The 21,167-nt window shown below is 42.3% G+C and overlaps 1 protein-coding gene across 1 annotated transcript; it reads left to right on the forward strand.

The window, feature by feature from the left end:
• Positions 1–199: 199 nt before the first annotated feature.
• LOC118375824 (annexin A4-like) lies at positions 200–21,143 on the forward strand. Its single transcript, XM_035762431.1, has 13 exons — positions 200–314; positions 2,003–2,047; positions 3,112–3,199; positions 8,154–8,248; positions 9,944–10,057; positions 13,236–13,326; positions 15,619–15,698; positions 15,939–15,995; positions 17,686–17,779; positions 18,072–18,167; positions 18,887–18,945; positions 20,660–20,782; positions 20,887–21,143. Exons 2-13 carry the CDS (start codon positions 2,039–2,041, stop codon positions 20,938–20,940), a joined length of 960 nt encoding a protein of 319 aa, XP_035618324.1. The 5' UTR covers positions 200–314; positions 2,003–2,038; the 3' UTR covers positions 20,941–21,143.
• Positions 21,144–21,167: the final 24 nt, after the last annotated feature.

The raw sequence follows: 21,167 nt of genomic DNA on the forward strand, positions 1-21,167 counted from the left end.
TTAATGAAATTAACGTTTTTTTCCCTATTTGTATATTCCAATCTAGTATATGGGATGACTGGCTATTTGTCTTCTTGTCGCATAATACAAATACAATACAATAAGTCTGTTGCAGAGAGATCTAGGTGGTAAGCAAAAGGCCAAGGTACCATTAAGAGAGATATGAAGCTCTTGACTGAAATATAATGTGACCTGTGTAAGTATAAAGGGGTGGGACCGAAAATCTTTCTGTGTCAGCCCCTGGACTGCGTTTTAAAGCCGACGTTCCGTTCTCAGAAGAGTTCCGTTTTGTCACCACTCCATTGTTCCTCATTGTAAGTAAATATTTTACTGTCATTTTAGGGTGAGGTTAAAATAGGCACCAATAAGCTATAGATTCGTGTTTTCGGTTGTTGTTTTTACTCAAAGCTTTAGAATATTATTTCTGACACATTCAAGGGTGTGTCTCGAACATAAACTAAACCTCAGAAGTTATTCTTCCATTGCTGGCCGCCAGCTGACAGACATCGCTTCCTGAGACCTATTGTTGGGTTGATTTAATTTATCCTTAACATTACACCCACAAACAGGGAAACAACTAACGAACAATTATAAGAACTGTGTTGGGTAACAATGTCTCCATATTTACCTATATGTACGATAGACTTGTAGTGCCTGCGTTGTGGTAATTTTGTGAACTGCATTTCATTGGTTGCATTTACTCTAGTGGGCTAATGGTCATTTTGACGTAAAAGAGCTCTAAATGCACCAACAGCATTATCTGCATAATGTGCAGGGGTGATCATATTGAAATAATGTACTGTATATCTAGTAGGCTATTTCTAATGTTTTGAAGTGGCAGTTGGACAGAGGCAGAGGCAGATGTCAAAAGGGTTCTTGTTGTACCAGGTATTTTCACGCCAAACTAACATAACGCAGCAGGCTTAACGGACCAGATATACAGTGAAAGAGTTGTTATCCTTGGCTAATGTTCCAGCGGCACAATATGGATAACACCCCTGGACTAAAATGTATATTTTTGCATTTGAAGTGGGACTATAAAGATTGTTGGCTCCCTATGTTATTAGAAACATTATCAACATAAACTAGTGACTGCCTGAGGCAATATGCCCTGCCCAGAGACTGATGTATTTTGTCTCAATTGGACTTTCGGGAAACTGTCGTGAGCTAATTTTTTCAGTGGGTAAAGCTGGTCTCTTAGAATAGAACACTAGCTAAATACCCACTGGCCCTCTCTTACTGAGTAGTGTAATTACAGGTGTGTGTGTAATTAGTTGACCTGTGAAGATTGTTCCACTGGGAAGACTGGATGATGAAATGTGTTTTGGGTAATCGCATACAGTCAGTAGTGGAAAAAGTATCCAATTGTCATACTTGGGTGAAAGTCACCCAGCAAAATACTAATTGAGGAAAAGTCTAAAAGTATTTGGGTTTTAAATATACCTAAGTATCAAAAGTAAATGTAATTGGTAAAATATACTTCAGTATCAAAAATCAAGTTATGAATAATTTTAAATTCCTTGAATTAGGAAAACCAGAAGGCACAATCTTCTTGTTTTTTTTTATTTATGGATAGCCAGGGGCACACTCCAACACTCAGACATAATTGACAAATGAAGCATTTATGTTTAGTGAGTCCGCCAGATGAGAGGTAGTAGGGATGACCAGTGTTGTTCTCTTGATAAGTGTGTTAATTTGACCATTGTCTGTCCTGCTAAGCATTCAAAATGTAACCAGTCATTTTGGGTGTCAGGGAAAATATATGGAGTAAAAGGTACATTACTTTCTTTAGGAATGTAATGAAGTAAAAGTTTTAATAATACCCCAAAAAATGATATAAGTAGTACTTTAAAGTATTTGTACTGAAGAACTTTTCACAACTGTATATAGTATTAATTAGAGAGCAATGCTGTTTCATCTGCTTTCAAAGCTCACCACATTGTTCAATGAAGAACGCATTACTAAGAATCCTAAGAAGTAATAACAATGTTTCTTTTCATAGCTTTCCCATCTCTTGATAAAGTTTTGAAACTCTACAATGGCAGCGGTAAGTCCCAGCACCCAACGTGTGTACTGTAGTACGCTTTGACTGGACTAGTAATGATAGTGGTCAACATTTCCATACATTTGCATGCATGCTCACATTTGAATTAGGTTTTGTTTGCTTAGTCTTGGAGTTTATTTTCTTATCAAGTTTTATTTGTTACATGCGCCGAATACAACCGGTGTAGACCTTACCGTGAAATGCGTACTTACAAGCCTTTAACCAACAATGCAGTTAAAGAAATAGAATTAAGAAAATATTTACAGCTTAGTCTAGGTCATTTCTACACATAGGTACTGCAGGGGTAAAGTGACTATGCATAGATAATAAACAGTGAGTAGCAGCAGTGTAAAAACAAAGGGGGGGAGGTCAATGTAAATAGTCCGGATGGCCATTTGATTAATTGTTTTGCAGTCTTATAGCTTGGGGGTAGATGCTGTATCAACAGTGTATTCATTCAAGTTTGCAGAAAGATAGCTGATGGAAATAGGCCCTAAAAAGACTAAATCCTTACTGCTGTAGGCCAACTGACAAGCCTGCTTTTTGAAAATATCAGCCATAGAGCAGGCGAGGTAGTCTGGCATACACTGTAAACAGTAGATACCAGTGGCGGCAGCTGAGGGGAGGGCGGCTCTTAATGGCTGGAATGGAGCAAATGAAATGGCATCAAACATGTGACTGCGATACCAATGCAGAGTGACTGCGATACCAATGCAGAGTGACTGCGATACCAATGCAGAGTGACTGCGATACCAATGCAGAGTGACTGCGATACCAATGCAGAGTGACTGCGATACCAATGCAGAGTGACTGCGATACCAATGCAGAGTGACTGCGATACCAATGCAGAGTGACTGCGATACCAATGCAGAGTGACTGCGATACCAATGCAGAGTGACTGCGATACCAATGCAGAGTGACTGCGATACCAATGCAGAGTGACTGCGATACCAATGCAGAGTGACTGCGATACCAATGCAGAGTGACTGCGATACCAATGCAGAGTGACTGCGATACCAATGCATGGGCCGTTTAAACATATGCCATATAACTTTCTCCCACTGTAGATCGGCAACCGTGGAACCGTGGTTGAAGCCGCTGCTTTCAATGTAGAGGAGGATGTGAACCGTCTGAGAGGAGCCATGAAGGGGGCTGGTGAGTGATCAGAATGAGGTGTCAGATAGGCCGGATGTGAGCGTTAGTGTCACATTTTTTCTTCTCAGAAAGCGTTATATCCTAAAATAGTTTGTCCTTTCCATAAAAGCCCCAACCTACCTTCCTGTTATACAGTATGCTATGCAGTGCCTTCGGAAAGTATTCAGATCCCTCAAATTTTTCCACATTTTGTTAGGTTACAGCCTTATTCTAAAATTGTTTAAATAGTTTTCTTTCCTCATCAATCTACACACAGTACCTATAAAGAGAAAGCAAAAATGGGTATTTCGATATTTTTGCTATTTTAACGACATATTTTCACCTTGTTAGCTCGGGGGGGATCCAATCTTGCACCTTACAGTTAACTAGTCCAACGCAATAACGACCTACCTCTCTCTCGTTGCACTCCACAAGGAGACTGCCTGTTACGCGAATGCAGTAAGGCAAGGTAAGTTGCTAGCTAGCATGAAACTTATCCTATAAAAAACAATCGATCATAATCACTAGTTAACTACACATTTTATTATATTATTAAGGTACATGGTTGATGATATTACTAGATATTATCTAGCGTGTCCTGCGTTGCATGTAATCTGACTGAGCATACAAGCATACAAGTATCTGACTGAGCGGTGGTAGGCAGAAGCAGGCTTGTAAACATTCATTCAAACAGCACTTTTCGCTGTTCATGACTTCAAGCCTATCAACTCCCGAGGTGAGGCTGGTGTAACCGATGTGAAATGGCTAGCTAGTTAGCGCGCTAATAGCGTTTCAAACGTCACTTGCTCTGAGCCTGTGGTTGTTTCCCTTGCTCTGCATTGGTAACGCTGCTTCGAGTGTGGCTGTTGTCAATGTGTTCCCGGTTCGAGCCCAGGTAGGAGCGAGGAGAGGGACGGAAGTTTTACTGTTACACTGGCATATACTAAAGTGTCTATAAGAACATCCAATAGTCAAAGGTTAATGAAATACAAATGGTATAGAGGGAAATAGTCCTATTATTCGTATATTATCTAGACCACCAGCTGTCATATGTTCTGAGCAAGGAACTGAAACGTTAGCTTTCTTACATAGCACATATTGCACTTTTACTCTCTTCTCCAATAATTTGTTTTTGCATTATTTAAACCAAATTGAACATGTTTCATTATTTACTTGAGGCTAAATGGATATTATTGATGTATTATATTAAGTTAAAATAAGTATTCATTCAGTATTGTTGTAATTCTCATTATTACAAATATAAATAAAATAAAAATCAGCCGATTTAATCGGCATCGGCTTTTTTGGTCCTCCAATAATCGGTATAGGCGTTGAAAAATCATAATCGGTCGACCTCTAGCTGAGACAGGTGTGTTGGGGTCAGAGCATATCCCCACCAGCTGCAACCTGTTCCATAATCAAGACCTCTAACAAATTCTCATTCCTGCCAGATCATAATCTCTGCTCATTCTTCCCGCTCTGACTCTGGTCCCTGTCTCCAGTCTCACATCTCCTTATCCCTTGGGTTCCGCTCTGGATCTTCTTACCCTGTCCCAACCCCTCTCGCTCCAGCCTCAGCCTCAGCACCTGGTTTCCTGCCTGCCCGAGCTTCCCCTGGCCTGCACTTCATCTTCCCCCTGTGATTCAATAAATTCCTTGGAAATGGTTGTACTTCTGGAAGGTTCTCCCAACTCCACAGAGGAGCTCTGTCAGAGTGACCATCAGATTCTTGGTCGGGGAGGTAACCAGAGATGAACAGAGCAAAGTACAGACCGATCTCTGCATAACAGTTGTCCTGTTGGAGGGTGAACCTTCACCCCAGTCTGAGGTCCTGAGTGCTCTGGAGCAGGTTTTCATCAAGGATCTCTGTACTTTGCTCTGTTCATCTTTGCCTCATTCCAAACTAGTCTCCCAGTCCCTGCCGCTGAAAAACATCCCCACCCTGCTTCACCATAGGGATGGTGCCAGGTTTTCTCCAGACTTCCTTGCTCGCACACACTTTTTCAGTTCTGCCCACAAATGTTCTATAGGATTGAGGTCAGGGCTTTGTGATGGCCACTCCAATACCATGACTTTGTTGTCCTTAAGCCATTTTGCCACAACTTTGGAAGTATGCTTGTCCATTTGGAAGACCCATTTGTGACCAAGCTTTAACTTCCTGACTGATATCTTAAGATGTTGCTTCAATATATCCACATAATTTTCCTACCTCATGATGCCATCTAATTTGTGAAGTGCACCAGTCTCTCCTGCGTCAATGCACCCACACAACATGATGCTGCCACCCCCATGCTTCACGGTTGGGATGGTGTTCTTTGGCTTGCAAGCCTCCCCCTTTTCCCTCCAAACATAATGATGGTCATTATGGCATAACAGTTCTATTTTTGTTTCATCAGACCAGAGGACATTTCTCCAAAAAGTACTATCTTTATCCCCATGTGCAGTTGCAAACCGTAGTCTGGCTTTTTTATGGCAGTTTTGGAGCAGTGGCTTCTTCCTTGCTGAGCGGCCTTTCAGGTTATGTCGATATAGGACTCTTTTTACTGTACATATAGATACTTTCGTACCTGTGGATATAGATACTTTTGTACCTGTTTCCTCCAGCAGCTTGACAAGGTCCTTTGCTGTTGTTCCGGGATTGATTTGCATGTTTCGCACCAAAGTACGTTCATCTCTAGGAGACAGAACATGTCTCCTTCCTGAGCGGTATGACAGCTGTGTGGTCCCATGATGTTTATACTTGCGTACTATTGTTTGTGCAGATAAACGTGGTACCTTAAGGCATTTGGATTGACTCAAATGATGTCAATTAGCCTATCAGAAGCTTCTAAAGCCATGACATAATTCTCTGGAATTTTCCAAGCTGTTTAAAGGCATAGACAAATTAATGTGTAAACTTATGGCCCTTTTAGAATTGTGACACAGTGAAGAAATTTGGCGTGGTTAAAAAAACAAGTTTTAATGACTCCAACCTAAGTGTATGTAAACTTCCGACTACAACTGTACCTGAGCTCAATTTCGAATCTCATAGCAAAGGGTCTGAATAGTTACATGAATAAGGTATTTCTGTTTTTTGTTTGTAATAGATTTGCTAAAATGTCTAAAACTGTTTTTGCTTTGTCTTTATAGAGTATGTGTAGATTGCTGAGGAAATTTGTTTTATTTAATCCAAAAGTAACAATGTGGAAAAAGTCAAGGGGTCTGAATTATTTCCGAAGGCACTATAAGTGCAGTCACAATTTGTATTTCTTCTAGACCTCAATACAGGCGCCCGACACGACTGTAGTTCCTGTACTTTCCATTTTGATGATCTCATTTATTCCTCTAATTGTGCCCCGAGAGTACTTTCTTTATACTTGACTCATCCGTAGCCTTTACAGTATTTTGCTTTTCTCTTGTTCTATTTGAAAGTTAGGATTGCATTATCGTTGCCTTGCTGATGTACAGTACCATTCAAAATGTTGGACTCACCTACTCATTCAAGGGTTTTTCTTGAAACCCTTGATGAAGACATCAAAACTATGAACTACCACACATTGAATCATGTAGTAACCAAAAAAGTGTTAAACAAATCAAAATACATTTTATATTTAAAATTCTTCAAAGTAGCCACCCTTTGCCTTGATGACAGCTTTATACACTCTTGGCATTCTCTCAAACAGCATCATTCACCTGGAACAGGTGTGCCTTCTTAAAAGTTAATTTTTGCAATTTCTTTCCTTCTTAATGCATTTGAGCCAATCAGTTGTGTTGTGACAGGGTAGGGTTGGTATACAGAATATAGCCATATTTGGTAAAGGACCAAGTCCATATTATGGCAATGACAGCTCAAATAAACAAAGAGAAAACGGCATTCCATCATTACTTTAAGACGTGAAGATCAGTCAATTCGGAAAATTTCAAGAACTTTGAACGTTTCTTCAAGTGCAGTCGCAAAAACCATCAAGCGCTATGATGAAACTGGCTCTCATGAGGACCACCACTGGAAAGAAAGACCCAGAGTTACCTCTGCTGCAGAGGATGAGTTCATAAGAGTTACTAGCCCCAGAAATTGCAGCACAAATAAATGCTTCACAGAGTTCAAGTAACAGACACACCTCAACATCAACTGTTCAGAGGAGACTGTGTGAATCAGGCATTCATGGTCGAATTGCTGCAAAGAAACCACTACAATGACCCAAAACACCTCCAGGCTGTGTAAGGGCTATTTGACCAAGAAGGAGAGGGATCGAGTGCTGCATCAGATGGCCGGGTCTCCACAAACACCCGACCTCAACCTATTTGAGATGGTTTGGGATGAGTCTGAACGCAGAGGGAAGGAAACGCAGCTAACAAGTGCTCAGCATATGCTGGAACTCTTTCAAGACGGTTGGAGAAGCATTCCAGGTGAAGCAGGTTGAGAGAATGCCAAGAGTGTGCAAAGCTGTCATCAAGGCAGTGTGGCTACTTTGAAGAATCAAAATATATATAATATGTTTTGGATTACTACATGATTCCATATGTCTTATTTCATAATTGTAATGTTTACACAATTTGTCTCTAAATGGGTGAATCTTGGCACCATGTTTGGAATGCTAATGCTTCACCTGGGTCTAATGTGAGATGTATTAGAAACTGATGGCACATACATCGAGAAACTGGTCCAAGGGGAGGAGCTTGGAAACAGGAAGTGTGTCAGTTCAGCATTCATGTAGAACTCTGGTTGAGCACTTTCTAGCTGTGGTATCAGGGAGATATTTCTGTCCATTATTTCTATTGAAAATGCAGCCACACTATGGACAAGTGCCATTTAATGTCAAAGTTCTGTCAGTGTCAAGTTTTTAACATTGGTTGAGATGTCAATGTGTGAAAAATTGTATTCTTAATTGCAATGGTGATCAACGCTGTTTTGTCAATAGCAAGTTATTTTATCTTATAATGCAGCATTATAATGTGAAGGTATACAGTAATGTTAGTCTGGGATGTTTTCTTATAGGCACTGATGAGGCAGCTGTCATTGAGGTCCTGGCACGTCGTACCATTGCTCAGAGGCAACGCATCAAGGAGGCTTACAAGCTGACCGTGGGGAAGGTAATAAGTGTTCATCTTTACTTATATCAGATGGAGTGACGCACCTGTCGAAAGCAATGGACAATACCTGTGTTTATGACATTTCTCATATCCCAGTTTGAATTATCAGACTATTCTTAAGTTTTCCAAAGCCAAACAATGCCAGCTACAGTAATTGAGGAAGACTATTTAGATATTCTTATATTAGATATAGTTCAAGTGCATGGCAGGAGTATGCAGGGATTGTGTAAATAGTTACATTTATCATCTTCGTTCCTGGTGTGTGGTTTTGTGTGTTACTATGGGTGTGGTGGTGTCTGTCTGGTGTTAATGTTTACTTTGTGTTGACAGTTGGTGCCTCGGGTTCATCATTAACTCTTACAAACAGATGGTGTTGAGGATAGAGAGAGGATTATCTAGGACTGGCCACCCCTCATAGCCTGGTTCGTCTCTAGGTTCTGGCCTTTCTAGGGAGTTTTTCCTAGCCACTGTGCTTCTACACCTACATTGCTTGATGTTTGGGGTTTTAGGCTGGGTTTCTGTACAGCACTTTGAGATATCATCTGATGTAAGAAGGGCTATATAAATACATTTGATTTGATCTACCTTCAAAGATTAGGTGAATAATACTCCTCATGAGGGTTGAAGACCAGTTTCAGTCAGCATACTGCATTGTGTGTTTAAGTGAAGTAGGAAGATTACAAAGTGACAGACCCTATGTTAAGTTATTATTTAACTCGACATTTAAAACCGAAAGGGAAGTCTGATCAATGTTTACTCTACTGGTGGGTGCTTATCTGCCCTATTTCACATGTACAAGTGTTGAATTTATATGTGTGAATTGTTAATGTCTTTTTTGCATATCTCACTCTCCCTGAAACAATGTCTCAGCCATTATGAACAGCGCCCCTCAAGGGCACATCAACAGCTTTTTCACCTTATTAGCAACCTTTCAGGTTACACTCAAACAGCTAGGCTACCTTCTGCCCTACTGAAACAGTGAGATAGGAGCTGTCATTTGGTCTGGCATAAAATGAATTCTTGATAAAGTTATCTAGACCCCCTTTGGGTGACGGACACAATTCTTCCAGCGTCGTCCAGGTTAGGGGAGGGTTTGGCCGTGGTGCTTTACTTGGCTCATCGCGCCCTAGCGGCTCCTTGTGGGGGGCCGGGTGCCTGCAGGCTGATCTCGGTCCTCAGGTGAACAGTGTTTCCTCCGACACATTGGTGTGGCTGGCTTCCGGGTTAAGCGAGCGGGTGTTAAGAAGCGCGGTTTGGTGGGTCATGTTTTGGAGGACACATGACTCGACCTTTGCCTCCTGAGCCCGTTGGGGAGTTGCAGCAACGAGAAAAGATCGAAATTGGGGGGTAAAATACAATACAATTAATTAAAGTTATAAAGACCCATGGTTGAATGAGAATGCTTGCCAAAGGGAAGGGCAAATATTGCTAGTGAAATCCTCCTGGTCAGAGACAGGGAGACATATATAGTGTGTGTGGACGCCCAGACAGACGAGGTCACTCTTTACTAGCTGTGTTGTTTGTTCAACTCCTCTGCAACCACACCCTTCTGGCAATTGAATTGTATCTAGAATGTGCTAGTTTAAACAATCGGAGATATGAGTGTATTGAGAAATCGTGAATGCTAGGTTGAGCACTCGGCAGGGGATTGTGTCCATTGGACCCATTTTAAATGTCTGTGTAATGCCACTGTAGGACCTGGCAGATGATCTGCAAGGAGAGCTGACGGGGAACACTGAGAAAGTGGTGCTGGGCCTCCTGATGATCGCTCCTAAGTATGACGCTTACGAGCTGAGGACCGCTATAAAGGTCAGAGGTTATTACTGCCAGGGAGACCGTTACAATGGGGATATACAGTGGGGCAAAAAAGTATTTAGTCAGCCACCAATTGTGCAAGTTCTCCCACTTAAGATGAGAGAGGCCTGTAATTTTCATCATAGGCACACTTCAACTATGACAGACAAAATGAGAAGAAAAAAAATCCAGAAAATCACATTGTAGGATTTTTTTATGAATTTATTTGCAAATTATGGTGGAAAATAAGTATTTGGTCACCTACAAACAAGCAAGATTTCTGGCTCTCACAGACCTGTAACTTCTTCTTCTTCTCCTCTGTCCTCCACTCGTTACCTGTATTAATGGCACCTGTTTGAACTTATCAGTATAAAAGACACCTGTCCACAACCTCAAACAGTCACATTCCAAACTTCACTATGGCCAAGACCAAAGAGCTATCAAAGGACACAAGAAACAAAATTGTAGACCTGCACCAGGCTGGGAATACTGAATCTGCAATAGGTAAGCTGCTTGGTTTGAAGAAATCAACTGTGGGAGCAATTATTAGGTAATGGAAGACATACAAGACCACTGATACTCTCCCTCGATCTGGGGCTCCACGCAAGATCTCACCCCGTGGGGTCAAAATGATCACAAGAACGGTGAGCAAAAATCCCAGAACCACACGGGGGGACCACGGGGGACTACGCCGCCAGGGACTCAAATCCTGCAGTGCCAGACGTGTCCCCCTGCTTAAGCCAGTACATGTCCAGGCCCATCTGAAGTTTGCTAGAGAGCATTTGGATGATCCAGAAGAAGATTGGGAGAATGTCATATGGTCAGATGAAACCAAAATAGAACTTTTTGGTAAAAACTCAACTCGTCGTGTTTGGAAGACAAAGAATGCTGAGTTGCATCCAAATAACACCATACCTACTGTGAAGCATGGGGGTGGAAACATCATGCTTTGGGGCTGTTTTTCTGCAAAGGGACCAGGACGACTGATCCGTGTAAAGGAAAGAATGAATGGGGCCATGTATCGTGAGATTTTGAGTGAAAACCTCCTTTCATCAGCAAGGGCATTGAAGATGAAACGTGGCTGGGTCTTTCAGCATACATTTACATTTACATTTAAGTCATTTAGCAGACGCTCTTATCCAGAGCGACTTACAAATTGGTGCATTCACCTTATGACATCCAGTGGAACAGCCACTTTACAATAGTGCATCTAAATCTTTTAAGGGGGGGGTGAGAAGGATTACTTTATCCTATCCTAGGTATTCCTTAAAGAGGTGGGGTTTCAGGTGTCTCCGGAAGGTGGTGATTGACTCCGCTGTCCTGGCGTCGTGAGGGAGTTTGTTCCACCATTGGGGGCCAGAGCAGCGAACAGTTTTGACTGGGCTGAGCGGGAACTGTACTTCCTCAGTGGTAGGGAGGCGAGCAGGCCAGAGGTGGATGAACGCAGTGCCCTTGTTTGGGTGTAGGGCCTGATCAGAGCCTGGAGGTACTGAGGTGCCGTTCCCCTCACAGCTCCGTAGGCAAGCACCATGGTCTTGTAGCGGATGCGAGCTTCAACTGGAAGCCAGTGGAGAGAGCGGAGGAGCGGGGTGACGTGAGAGAACTTGGGAAGGTTGAACACCAGACGGGCTGCAGCGTTCTGGATGAGTTGTAGGGGTTTAATGGCACAGGCAGGGAGCCCAGCCAACAGCGAGTTGCAGTAATCCAGACGGGAGATGACAAGTGCCTGGATTAGGACCTGCGCCGCTTCCTGTGTGAGGCAGGGTCGTACTCTGCGGATGTTGTAGAGCATGAACCTACAGGAACGGGCCACCGCCTTGATGTTAGTTGAGAACGACAGGGTGTTGTCCAGGATCACGCCAAGGTTCTTAGCGCTCTGGGAGGAGGACACAATGGAGTTGTCAACCGTGATGGCGAGATCATGGAACGGGCAGTCCTTCCCCGGGAGGAAGAGCAGCTCCGTCTTGCCGAGGTTCAGCTTGAGGTGGTGATCCGTCATCCACACTGATATGTCTGCCAGACATGCAGAGATGCGATTCGCCACCTGGTCATCAGAAGGGGGAAAGGAGAAGATTAATTGTGTGTCGTCTGCATAGCAATGATAGGAGAGACCATGTGAGGTTATGACAGAGCCAAGTGACTTGGTGTATAGCGAGAATAGGAGAGGGCCTAGAACAGAGCCCTGGGGACACCAGTGGTGAGAGCGCGTGGTGAGGAGACAGATTCTCGCCACGCCACCTGGTAGGAGCGACCTGTCAGGTAGGACGCAATCCAAGCGTGGGCCGCGCCGGAGATGCCCAACTCGGAGAGGGTGGAGAGGAGGATCTGATGGTTCACAGTATCGAAGGCAGCCGATAGGTCTAGAAGGATGAGAGCAGAGGAGAGAGAGTTAGCTTTAGCAGTGCGGAGCGCCTCCGTGATACAGAGAAGAGCAGTCTCAGTTGAATGACTAGTCTTGAAACCTGACTGATTTGGATCAAGAAGGTCATTCTGAGAGAGATAGCGGGAGAGCTGGCCAAGGACGGCACGTTCAAGAGTTTTGTAGAATGACAATGGTCCCAAAAACACAGCCCGAAGGAGTGGCTTCGTAAGAAGCATTTCAAGGTCCTGGAGTGTCCTGGAGTGGCCTAGCCAGTCTCCAGATCTCAACCCCATAGAAAATCTTTGGAGGGAGTTGAAAGTCCGTGTTGCCCAGCAACAGCCCCAAAACATCACTGCTCTAGAGGAGATCTGCATGGAGGAATGGGCCAAAATACCAGCAACAGTGTGTGAAAACCTTGTGAAGACTTACAGAAAGCGTTTGACCTCTGTCATTGCCAACAAAGGGTATATAACAAAGTATTGAGATAAACTTTTGTTATTGACCAAATACTTATTTTTCACCATAATTAGCAAATAAATTCATTAAAAATCCTATAATGTGATTTTCTGGATTTTTTTTCTTCCCATTTTGTCTGTCATAGTTGAAGTGTACCTAATAATGATACATTACAGGCCTTTCTCATCTTTTTAAGTGGGAGAACTTGCACAATTGGTGGCTGACAATACTTTTTTGCCCCACTGTATGTAACACTTTTCAATACTGTACGTCTCAGAGCTATTGTATGGGGCTATTCACCTCATCCATGTGTTGCCTCACACTACTCAATGAAGTATTAACATATCTCTCCGCATCTCTTCTACTGAATGCTAGGGTTCTGGAACAGAGGAGGCTGCTCTCATTGATATCCTGGCCTCAAGGACAAATGCTGAAATTAGAGCTATCACGGAGGTCTACATGAAAGGTATATCACAGCACACAGCCTCTCTGTGGAATGTATTGAATCTGTGTAAGAGTGGTGTATTTAAACAGGCAGCCCAATCAGATGTATTTATTTTACCTTTATTTAACTAGGCAAGTCAGTTAAGAACAAATTCTTATTTTCAATGATGGCCTAGGAACAGTGGGTTAACTGCCTGTTCAGGGGCAGAACGACAGATTTGTACCTTGTCAGATTTGTACCTTCGGTTACTAGTCCAACGCTCTAACCACTAGGCTACCCTGCCTTTGGCATATATCACACACACCACACACACACAGTTGAAGTCAGACGTTTACATATACATTTAAACTCAGTTTTTCACAATTCCTGACATTTAATCAGAGTAAAAATTCCTTGTCTTAGGTCAGTTAGGATCACCACTTTTATTTTAAGAATGTGAAATGTCATAATAATAGTAGTGATTTTATTTAAGCTTTTATTTCTTTCATCACATTCCCAGTGGGTCAGAAGTTTACATACACTCAATTATTATTTGGTAGCGTTGCCTTAAAATTGTTTAACTTGGGTCAAACGTTGCGGGTAGCTTCTCACAATAAGGTGGGTGAATTTTGCCCCATTCCTTGTGACAAGAGCTGGTGTAACTGAGTCCGGTTTGTAGGCCTCCTTGCTCGCACACGCTTTTTCAGTTCTGCCCACAAATTGTTTATGGGATTGAGGTCAGGGCTTTGTGATGGCCACTCCAATACCTTGACTTTGTTGTCCTTTAAGCCATTTTGCCACAACTTTGGAAGTATGCTTGGGGTCATTGTTCATTTGGAAGACCCATTTGCGACCAAGCTTTAACTTCCTGACTAATGTCTTGAGATGTTGCTTCAATATATCCACATAATTTTCCTATCTCATGATGCCATCTATTTTGGGAAGTGCACCACCCTCCTGCAGCAAAGCACCCCCACATGATGCTGGCACCCCCGTGCTTCACTGTTGGGATGGTGTTCTTCAGCTTGCAAGCGTATCCCTTTTTCCTCCAAAGATAACGATGGTCATTATGGCCAAACAGTCCTAATTTTGTTTCATCAGACCAGAGCACATTTCTCCAAAAAAGTACTATCTTTATCCCCATATGCAGTTGCAAACCGTAGTCTGTCTTTTTTTATGGAGCAGTGGCTTCTTCCTTGCTGAGTGGCCTTTCAGATTATGTCAATATAGGACTCGTTTCACTGTGGATATAGATACTTTTGTACCGGTTTCCTCCAGCATCTTCACAAGGTCCTTTGCTGTTGTTCTAGGATTGATTTGCACTTTTCGCACCAAGTACATTAATCTCCAGGAGATAGACCGCGCCTCCTTCCTGATTGGTATGATGGCTGTGTGGTCCCATGGTGTTTATACTTGCGTATTGTTGTTTGTACAGATGAACGTGGTAGCTTCAGGCGTTTGGAAATTGCTCCCCAGGGTGAACCAGACTTGTTGAGGTATACAATCTCTTTTCTGAGGTCTTTGCTGATTTTCTTTTGATTTTCCCATGATGTCAAGCAAAGAGGCACTGAGTTTGAAGGTAGGCCTTGAAATACATCCACAGGTACACCTCCAATTCACTCAAATTATGTAAATTATGTAAATTAGCCAGAAGCTTCTAAAGCCAAGACATCATTTTCTGGAATTTTCCAAGCTGTTTAAAGGCACAGTCAACTTAGTGTAACAAACTTCTGACCCACTTCAATTGTGATACAGTGAATTATGAGTGAAATAATGAGTGAAATAATCTTTCTGTAAACAATTGTTGGAAAAATTACTTGTCATTCACAAAGTAGATGTCCTAACCGACTTGCCAAAACTATAGTTTGTTAACAAGAAATGTGGTTGAAAACTTGTTTTAATGACTCCAACCTAAGTGTATTTAAACTTCTGACTTCAACTGTATATTTGGCGTTTTGAGCAAACAGAGCAGCTCTGAAAAAGATCTGTGATTGGTCAAAAGACCAATTAGTGGAGAAAATATCAGAATTGGACTGCCTTTGCAAATGCAGCCCATTTATCACATGTGGTGTGTGGTATAAGTCGATACCTTAGTATTGATCACTGTGTATAAAGAATAAACCTGATATAAGATATCGGTGTCGAGTCATCTTTAGAGTGTATGAGAATTATTGTTTTCTATACAGCAATATTAAACTTTTGTTACCTGCCAAAGCTATTGACAGGGTGTTCACAAACCGTTTCAAGTGTTGTGGTTAGAACTGCCTAGTCAGACCACTGGGACTTAGATAATTCATAACTTCTACTTAATTTTACTCAATCATGTGACGACAGAACATGGGACGAGCCTGGAGGATGATATTGAGGCTGATACTTCTGGAATGTTCAAGAGGGTTCTGGTCTCTTTGCTCACGGTGAGAATCTTCCTGTATTGATCTCTCTAAATGCATTCCAACAGTCAAAGCAAACAGAACTACAGTACATGGATTGTTGTAAGGGAAGTAGTTTGTCCTCCTTCACTTCATCCATTATGTACAGTTTAACACATAGTGGATGATTTGTAGTTTTTAGAGGTCTCTTATAACCAGGTAATGATCATGTTATTGTCTGACTCATTGCTAACATTGCCTCTGCCTCTGTGCTTTGACTGACAGGCAGGGCGAGATGAGAGCAACACTGTGAATGAGACTCAGGCTGTGCAGGATGCTAAGGTGAGGATATGGACCCAGAGAGGAGGTGATCTGGCGCTGTCTAACTCAGTAGCACATGCTGCGGTATCAGGATCAATGTGCAATAATAGTGTTTAACATGATTTATAATGACTACCTCATCTCTCTACCCCACACATACAATTATCTATGAGGTCCCTCAGTCAAGCAGTGATTTTCAAATACTGATTCAACCACAAAGACCAGGGAGGTTTTCCAATGCCTCGCAAATAAGGGCACCTATTGGTAGATGGGTAAAAAATTAAAACAGCAGACATTGACTGTCCCTTTGAGCATGGTGAATTTATTAATTACAGTTGGAATGGTATATTAATACACCCAGTCACTACTAAGTTACAGGCGTCCTTCCTAACTCAGTTGCCGGACAGGAAGGAAACCGGTCAGGGATTTCACCATTAAGCCAATGGTGACTTTAAAACAGTTAGTTTAATGGCTGTGATAGATGGATCACCAACATTGTAGTTACCCCACAATAGTAACCTAATTGACAGAGTGAAAAGACGGAAATAATAATAATAAAAATATTCCAAAACATGCATCCTGTTTGTAACAAGGCACTAAAGTAATACTACAAAAAAAGTGGCAAAGCAATTCAATTTTTATCCTGAATACAATGTTTAATGTTTAGGGCAAATCCAATACAACACATTACGTCATGCCGCTCCATATTTTCAAGGTTGGCGGTAACTGTTATGTGCTTGTAATCGTTAAGGACTGGGGAGTTTTTCATAATAAAAATAAATGGAATGGAGCATAGGCAAAATTCTAGAGCAAAACCTGGTTCAGTCACCTTTCAGTAGGACAATAACCTCAAAAAGAACAAATCTACACTGGAGTTGCTTACAAAGAAGACCGTTCATGTGGCTGAGTTAGACTTTCAAGCAGATTTCAAGCAGATTTAAGTAAGATCTGTGGCAAGACCTGAAAATGGTTGTCTAACAATGATCAACACCAATTTGACAAAGCTTGAAGAAATTTGAAAAGAATAATGGGCAAATTTTGCACAATCCAGGTGTCAAATCAAATTGTATTAGTTATATGCACCGAATACAACAGGTAGACCTTGCAGTGAAATGCTTGCTTACTTACGAGCCTCTAACCAACAATGCAGTTGAAAAAAGTAACAAGTAGTTAAAGAGCAGCAGTAAAATAACAATAGCGAGACTATATACAGGGGGGTACCGGTACAGAGTCAATGTGCGAGTGCACCGGTTAGTTGAGGTAATATGTGTATGTAGGTAGAGTTATTAAAGTGACTATGCATAGATGATAACAGAGAAGCAGTGGGGGGCTTCCGAGTTGAAGCTGCAGGAGCAGAGAGAACAGTCTATGACTAGGGTGGTTGGAGTCTCTGACAATTTTTGTGGAAAGCTCTTAGACTTACCCAGAAAGACTCACAGCTTTATTTGCTGCCAAATGTATAGACTCAGGGGGTTGAATACCAACCAAGATATATTAGTGTTTTATTTTTTACATTATGTTAAAAATTGTCTTCCACTTTGTGTTTAGGTCATTGACAACAAAATCACAATTAAATCCCACTTTGTAACGCAAAAAAAAATGGAAAAAGTAAAGGAGTGTGAATACTTTCTGAAGGCACTGTATGTCCCAAAAACAGTGTTCGGAGATTGTCCTTTTGGGTTTGTGAAATGCTTTTGCTGTGGGTTCTCAGGATATCTACGAGGCTGGGGAGGCTTGTTGGGGAACAGATGAGGTCAAGTTCCTCACTGTGCTCTGTGTGAGGAACAGAAACCACCTACTCCGAGGTAATTATATTACATTATAGCGGAGTTTGTTAGATCTTGTTTTGGGAGTGGGAAGTGATCGAATTTTCCCTTTGTTTTATGATTCAGTGCAACATTCAAATTGTTCATTATTCTTTACAGTGCTCTACTTTAATAAAGAAAATATATACTTCCAAATAGATTTTGCTACAGAAATTAATGTACAGACACGGTTCTGCTGTCCTCTTGTGGTGATTTGGGGAACAAATAATTTATAACGGCTTACTCATTCAAACAGTGATTCCACATCTCTGCCCTTCTCTCGTTCCCTCAGTGTTTGAGGAGTATCAGAAGATCTCTGGGAGGGACATCGAGGATAGCATTAAGAGGGAGATGTCTGGATCTCTGGAGGATGTTTTCCTGGCAATAGGTCTGTCAGACCGATCCAATTTGTTTCACTGCCTCTTGTAATAATGTACTGAAGACAGATCCCATTGGGGGTCGAACTGGTTGAATCAGCGATGTTTCCACGTAATTTCAACTGAAAAATTCACTGTGATGACTTTGTGGAATATTTATTACATTTTTTTCCCACCTGACTTTTAACCAACATTTTCTTAAACTACATTTTACTTGATTTCACATTAGTTGACAACACAACCAACTGTAAATAATAACTAGACGTTGAACTGACATCTGTGCCAAGTGGGATAAGCCTTGACTGAGAAACAGATCAGTTCTGATGAAAATAAGCACATAAAAAGTATCCTGAACCGGACTAAGGGCACAGTGCTATAATTAAGCAATAAGGCACGAGGGGTGTGGTATATGGCCAATATACACAGCTAAGGACTGTTCTTAGGCACGATGCAACTAAGGTGCCTGGATACAGCACTTAGCCGTGGTATTTTGGCCATGTACTACAAACCCCAGAGGTGCCTTATTGCTATTATAAACTGGTTACCAACGTAATTAGAGCAGTAAAAATAAATGCTTTGTCATATCCGTGGTATACGTTCTGATATACCATGGCTGTCAGCCAATCAGCATTCGGGGCTCGAACCACCCAGTTTATAATACTAATTTGGAACTAAATCTTGTTCAGCTACCATGCCTGATATATCGCTTTTTTTTTCTTTCTTTTTGCAGTGAAGTGTCTCCGAAACAAGCCAGCATTCTTTGCAGAGCGGTTATACAAATCCATGAAGGTGAAGCCTTTTTTACATACTCTCCCATGAAGTGTGCATATCTCAAATCAAATTTGATTTGTCACATACACATGGTTAGCAGATGTTAATGCGAGTGTAGCGAAATGCTTGTGCTTCTAGTTCCGACAATGCAGTAATAACCAACAAGTAATCTAGCTAACAATTCCAAAACTACTACCTTATAGACACAAGTATACGGGGATAAAGAATATGTACATAAAGATATATGAATGAGTGATGGTACAGAGCGGCATAGGCAAGATACAGTAGATGGTATTGAGTGCAGTATATACATATGAGATGAGTATGTAAACAAAGTGGAATAGTTAAAGTGGCTAGTGATACATGTATTATATAAGGATGCAGTAGATGATATAGAGTACAGTATATACGTATACATATGAGATGAATAATGTAGGGTATGTAAACATTATATTAGGTAGCATTGTTTAAAGTGGCTAGTGTTATATTTTACATCATTTCCCATCAATTCCCATTATTAAAGTGGCTGGAGTTGAGTCAGTGTGTTGGCAGCAGCCACTCAATGTTAGTGGTGGCTGTTTAACAGTCTGATGGCCTTGAGATAGAAGCTGTTTTTCAGTCTCTCGGTCCCAGCTTTGATGCACCTGTACTGACCTCGCCTTCTGGATGATAGCGGGGTGAACAGGCAGTGGCTCGGGTGGTTGTTGTCCTTGATGATCTTTATGGCCTTCCTGTGACATCGGGTGGTGTAGGTGTCCTGGAGGGCAGGTAGTTTGCCCCCGGTGATGTGTTGTGCAGACCTCACTACCCTCTGGAGAGCCTTACGGTTGTGGGCGGAGCAGTTGCCGTACCATCTGTGCATCTGTAGACGTTTGTGAGTGCTTTTGGTGACTAGCCAAATTTCTTCAGCCTCCTGAGGTTGAAGAGGTGCTGCTGCGCCTTCTTCACGATGCTATCTGTGTGGGTGGACCAATTCAGTTTGTCTGTGATGTGTACGCCGAGGAACTTAACTTACTACCCTCTCCACTACTGTTCCATCGATGTGGATAGGGGGGTGTTCCCTCTGTTGCTTCCTGAAGTCCACAATCATCTCCTTAGTTTTGTTGACGTTGAGTGTGAGGTTATTTTCCTGACACCACACTCCGAGGGCCCTCACCTCCTCCCTGTAGGCCGTCTCGTCGTTGTTGGTAATCAAGCCTACCACTGTTGTGTCGTCCGCAAACTTGATGATTGAGTTGGAGGCGTGCGTGGCCACGCATTCGTGGGTGAACAGGGAGTACAGGAGAGGGCTCAGAACACACCCTTGTGGTGCCCCAGTGTTGAGGATCAGCGGGGTGGAGATGTTATTGCCTACCCTCACCACCTGGGGGGCGGCCCGTCAGGAAGTCCAGTACCCAGTTGCACAGGGCCGGGTCGAGACCCAGGGTCTCGAGCTTGGTGACGAGCTTGGAGGGCACTATGGTGTTAAATGCCGAGCTGTAGTCGATGAACAGCATTCTCACATAGGTATTCCTCTTGTCCAGATGGGTTAGGGCAGTGTGCAGTGTGGTTGAGATTGCATCATCTGTGGACCTATTTGGGCGGTAAGCAAATTGGAGTGGGTCTAGGGTGTCAGGTAGGGTGGAGGTGATATGGTCCTTGACTAGTCTCTCAAAGCACTTCATGATGCCTACACTTATGGGTTATCAGACAGAATTGGTCAGAATGTTGACGCTCCCTCCTGTCTCCTCAGGGTCTGGGAACTACAGACAGCATCCTGATTAGAATCATGGTGGCTCGGGCAGAAATTGACATGTTGGACATCAAGACCGAGTTCTCTAAGGCGTATGGGAAGACTCTCCATTCCTTCATCAATGTGAGACCCTGGTCACTAGAGATTGAGTAATGATTTAAAATGTAGATTTGTGCCCATTTCTTTCTGTTATCTTGAAGTAATCCGAGTGTCTCTGTATTGTTAAGGGAGACTCATCTGGAGATTACCGCAAAATCTTGCTGGAGTTATGTGGAGAGTAGGGCATTGAACGTCTAGGACATCATTCAACGATGACTTCACTCTGCAACAACACCATTGGTGCATCTCCTATCTGCTGTTTCCTTTGCTTCCAGCTCTTTCAATATCCTCAGCTCTTCTGTGGCCCAAACATTTCAGAGACTAACCATGATGCCTTTTTTCACAGTTTGTATTACTAATTAAACCAAAGACAAGTTACATTTTACAGCTGCCTGCATGTCTTTATTGA

This window comes from Oncorhynchus keta, chromosome 12 (assembly GCF_023373465.1).
Source record: "Oncorhynchus keta strain PuntledgeMale-10-30-2019 chromosome 12, Oket_V2, whole genome shotgun sequence".
Lineage (NCBI taxonomy): Eukaryota > Metazoa > Chordata > Actinopteri > Salmoniformes > Salmonidae > Oncorhynchus > Oncorhynchus keta.

Excerpts from the sequence above, each read along its gene's own strand:
- LOC118375824 (XM_035762431.1), top strand. Across the intron at positions 8,249-9,943 it reads ACAAGCTGACCGTGGGGAAG|GACCTGGCAGATGATCTGCA; the intron begins GTAATAAGTGTT and ends ATGCCACTGTAG. Across the intron at positions 18,168-18,886 it reads GGATGTTTTCCTGGCAATAG|TGAAGTGTCTCCGAAACAAG; the intron begins GTCTGTCAGACC and ends TTCTTTTTGCAG.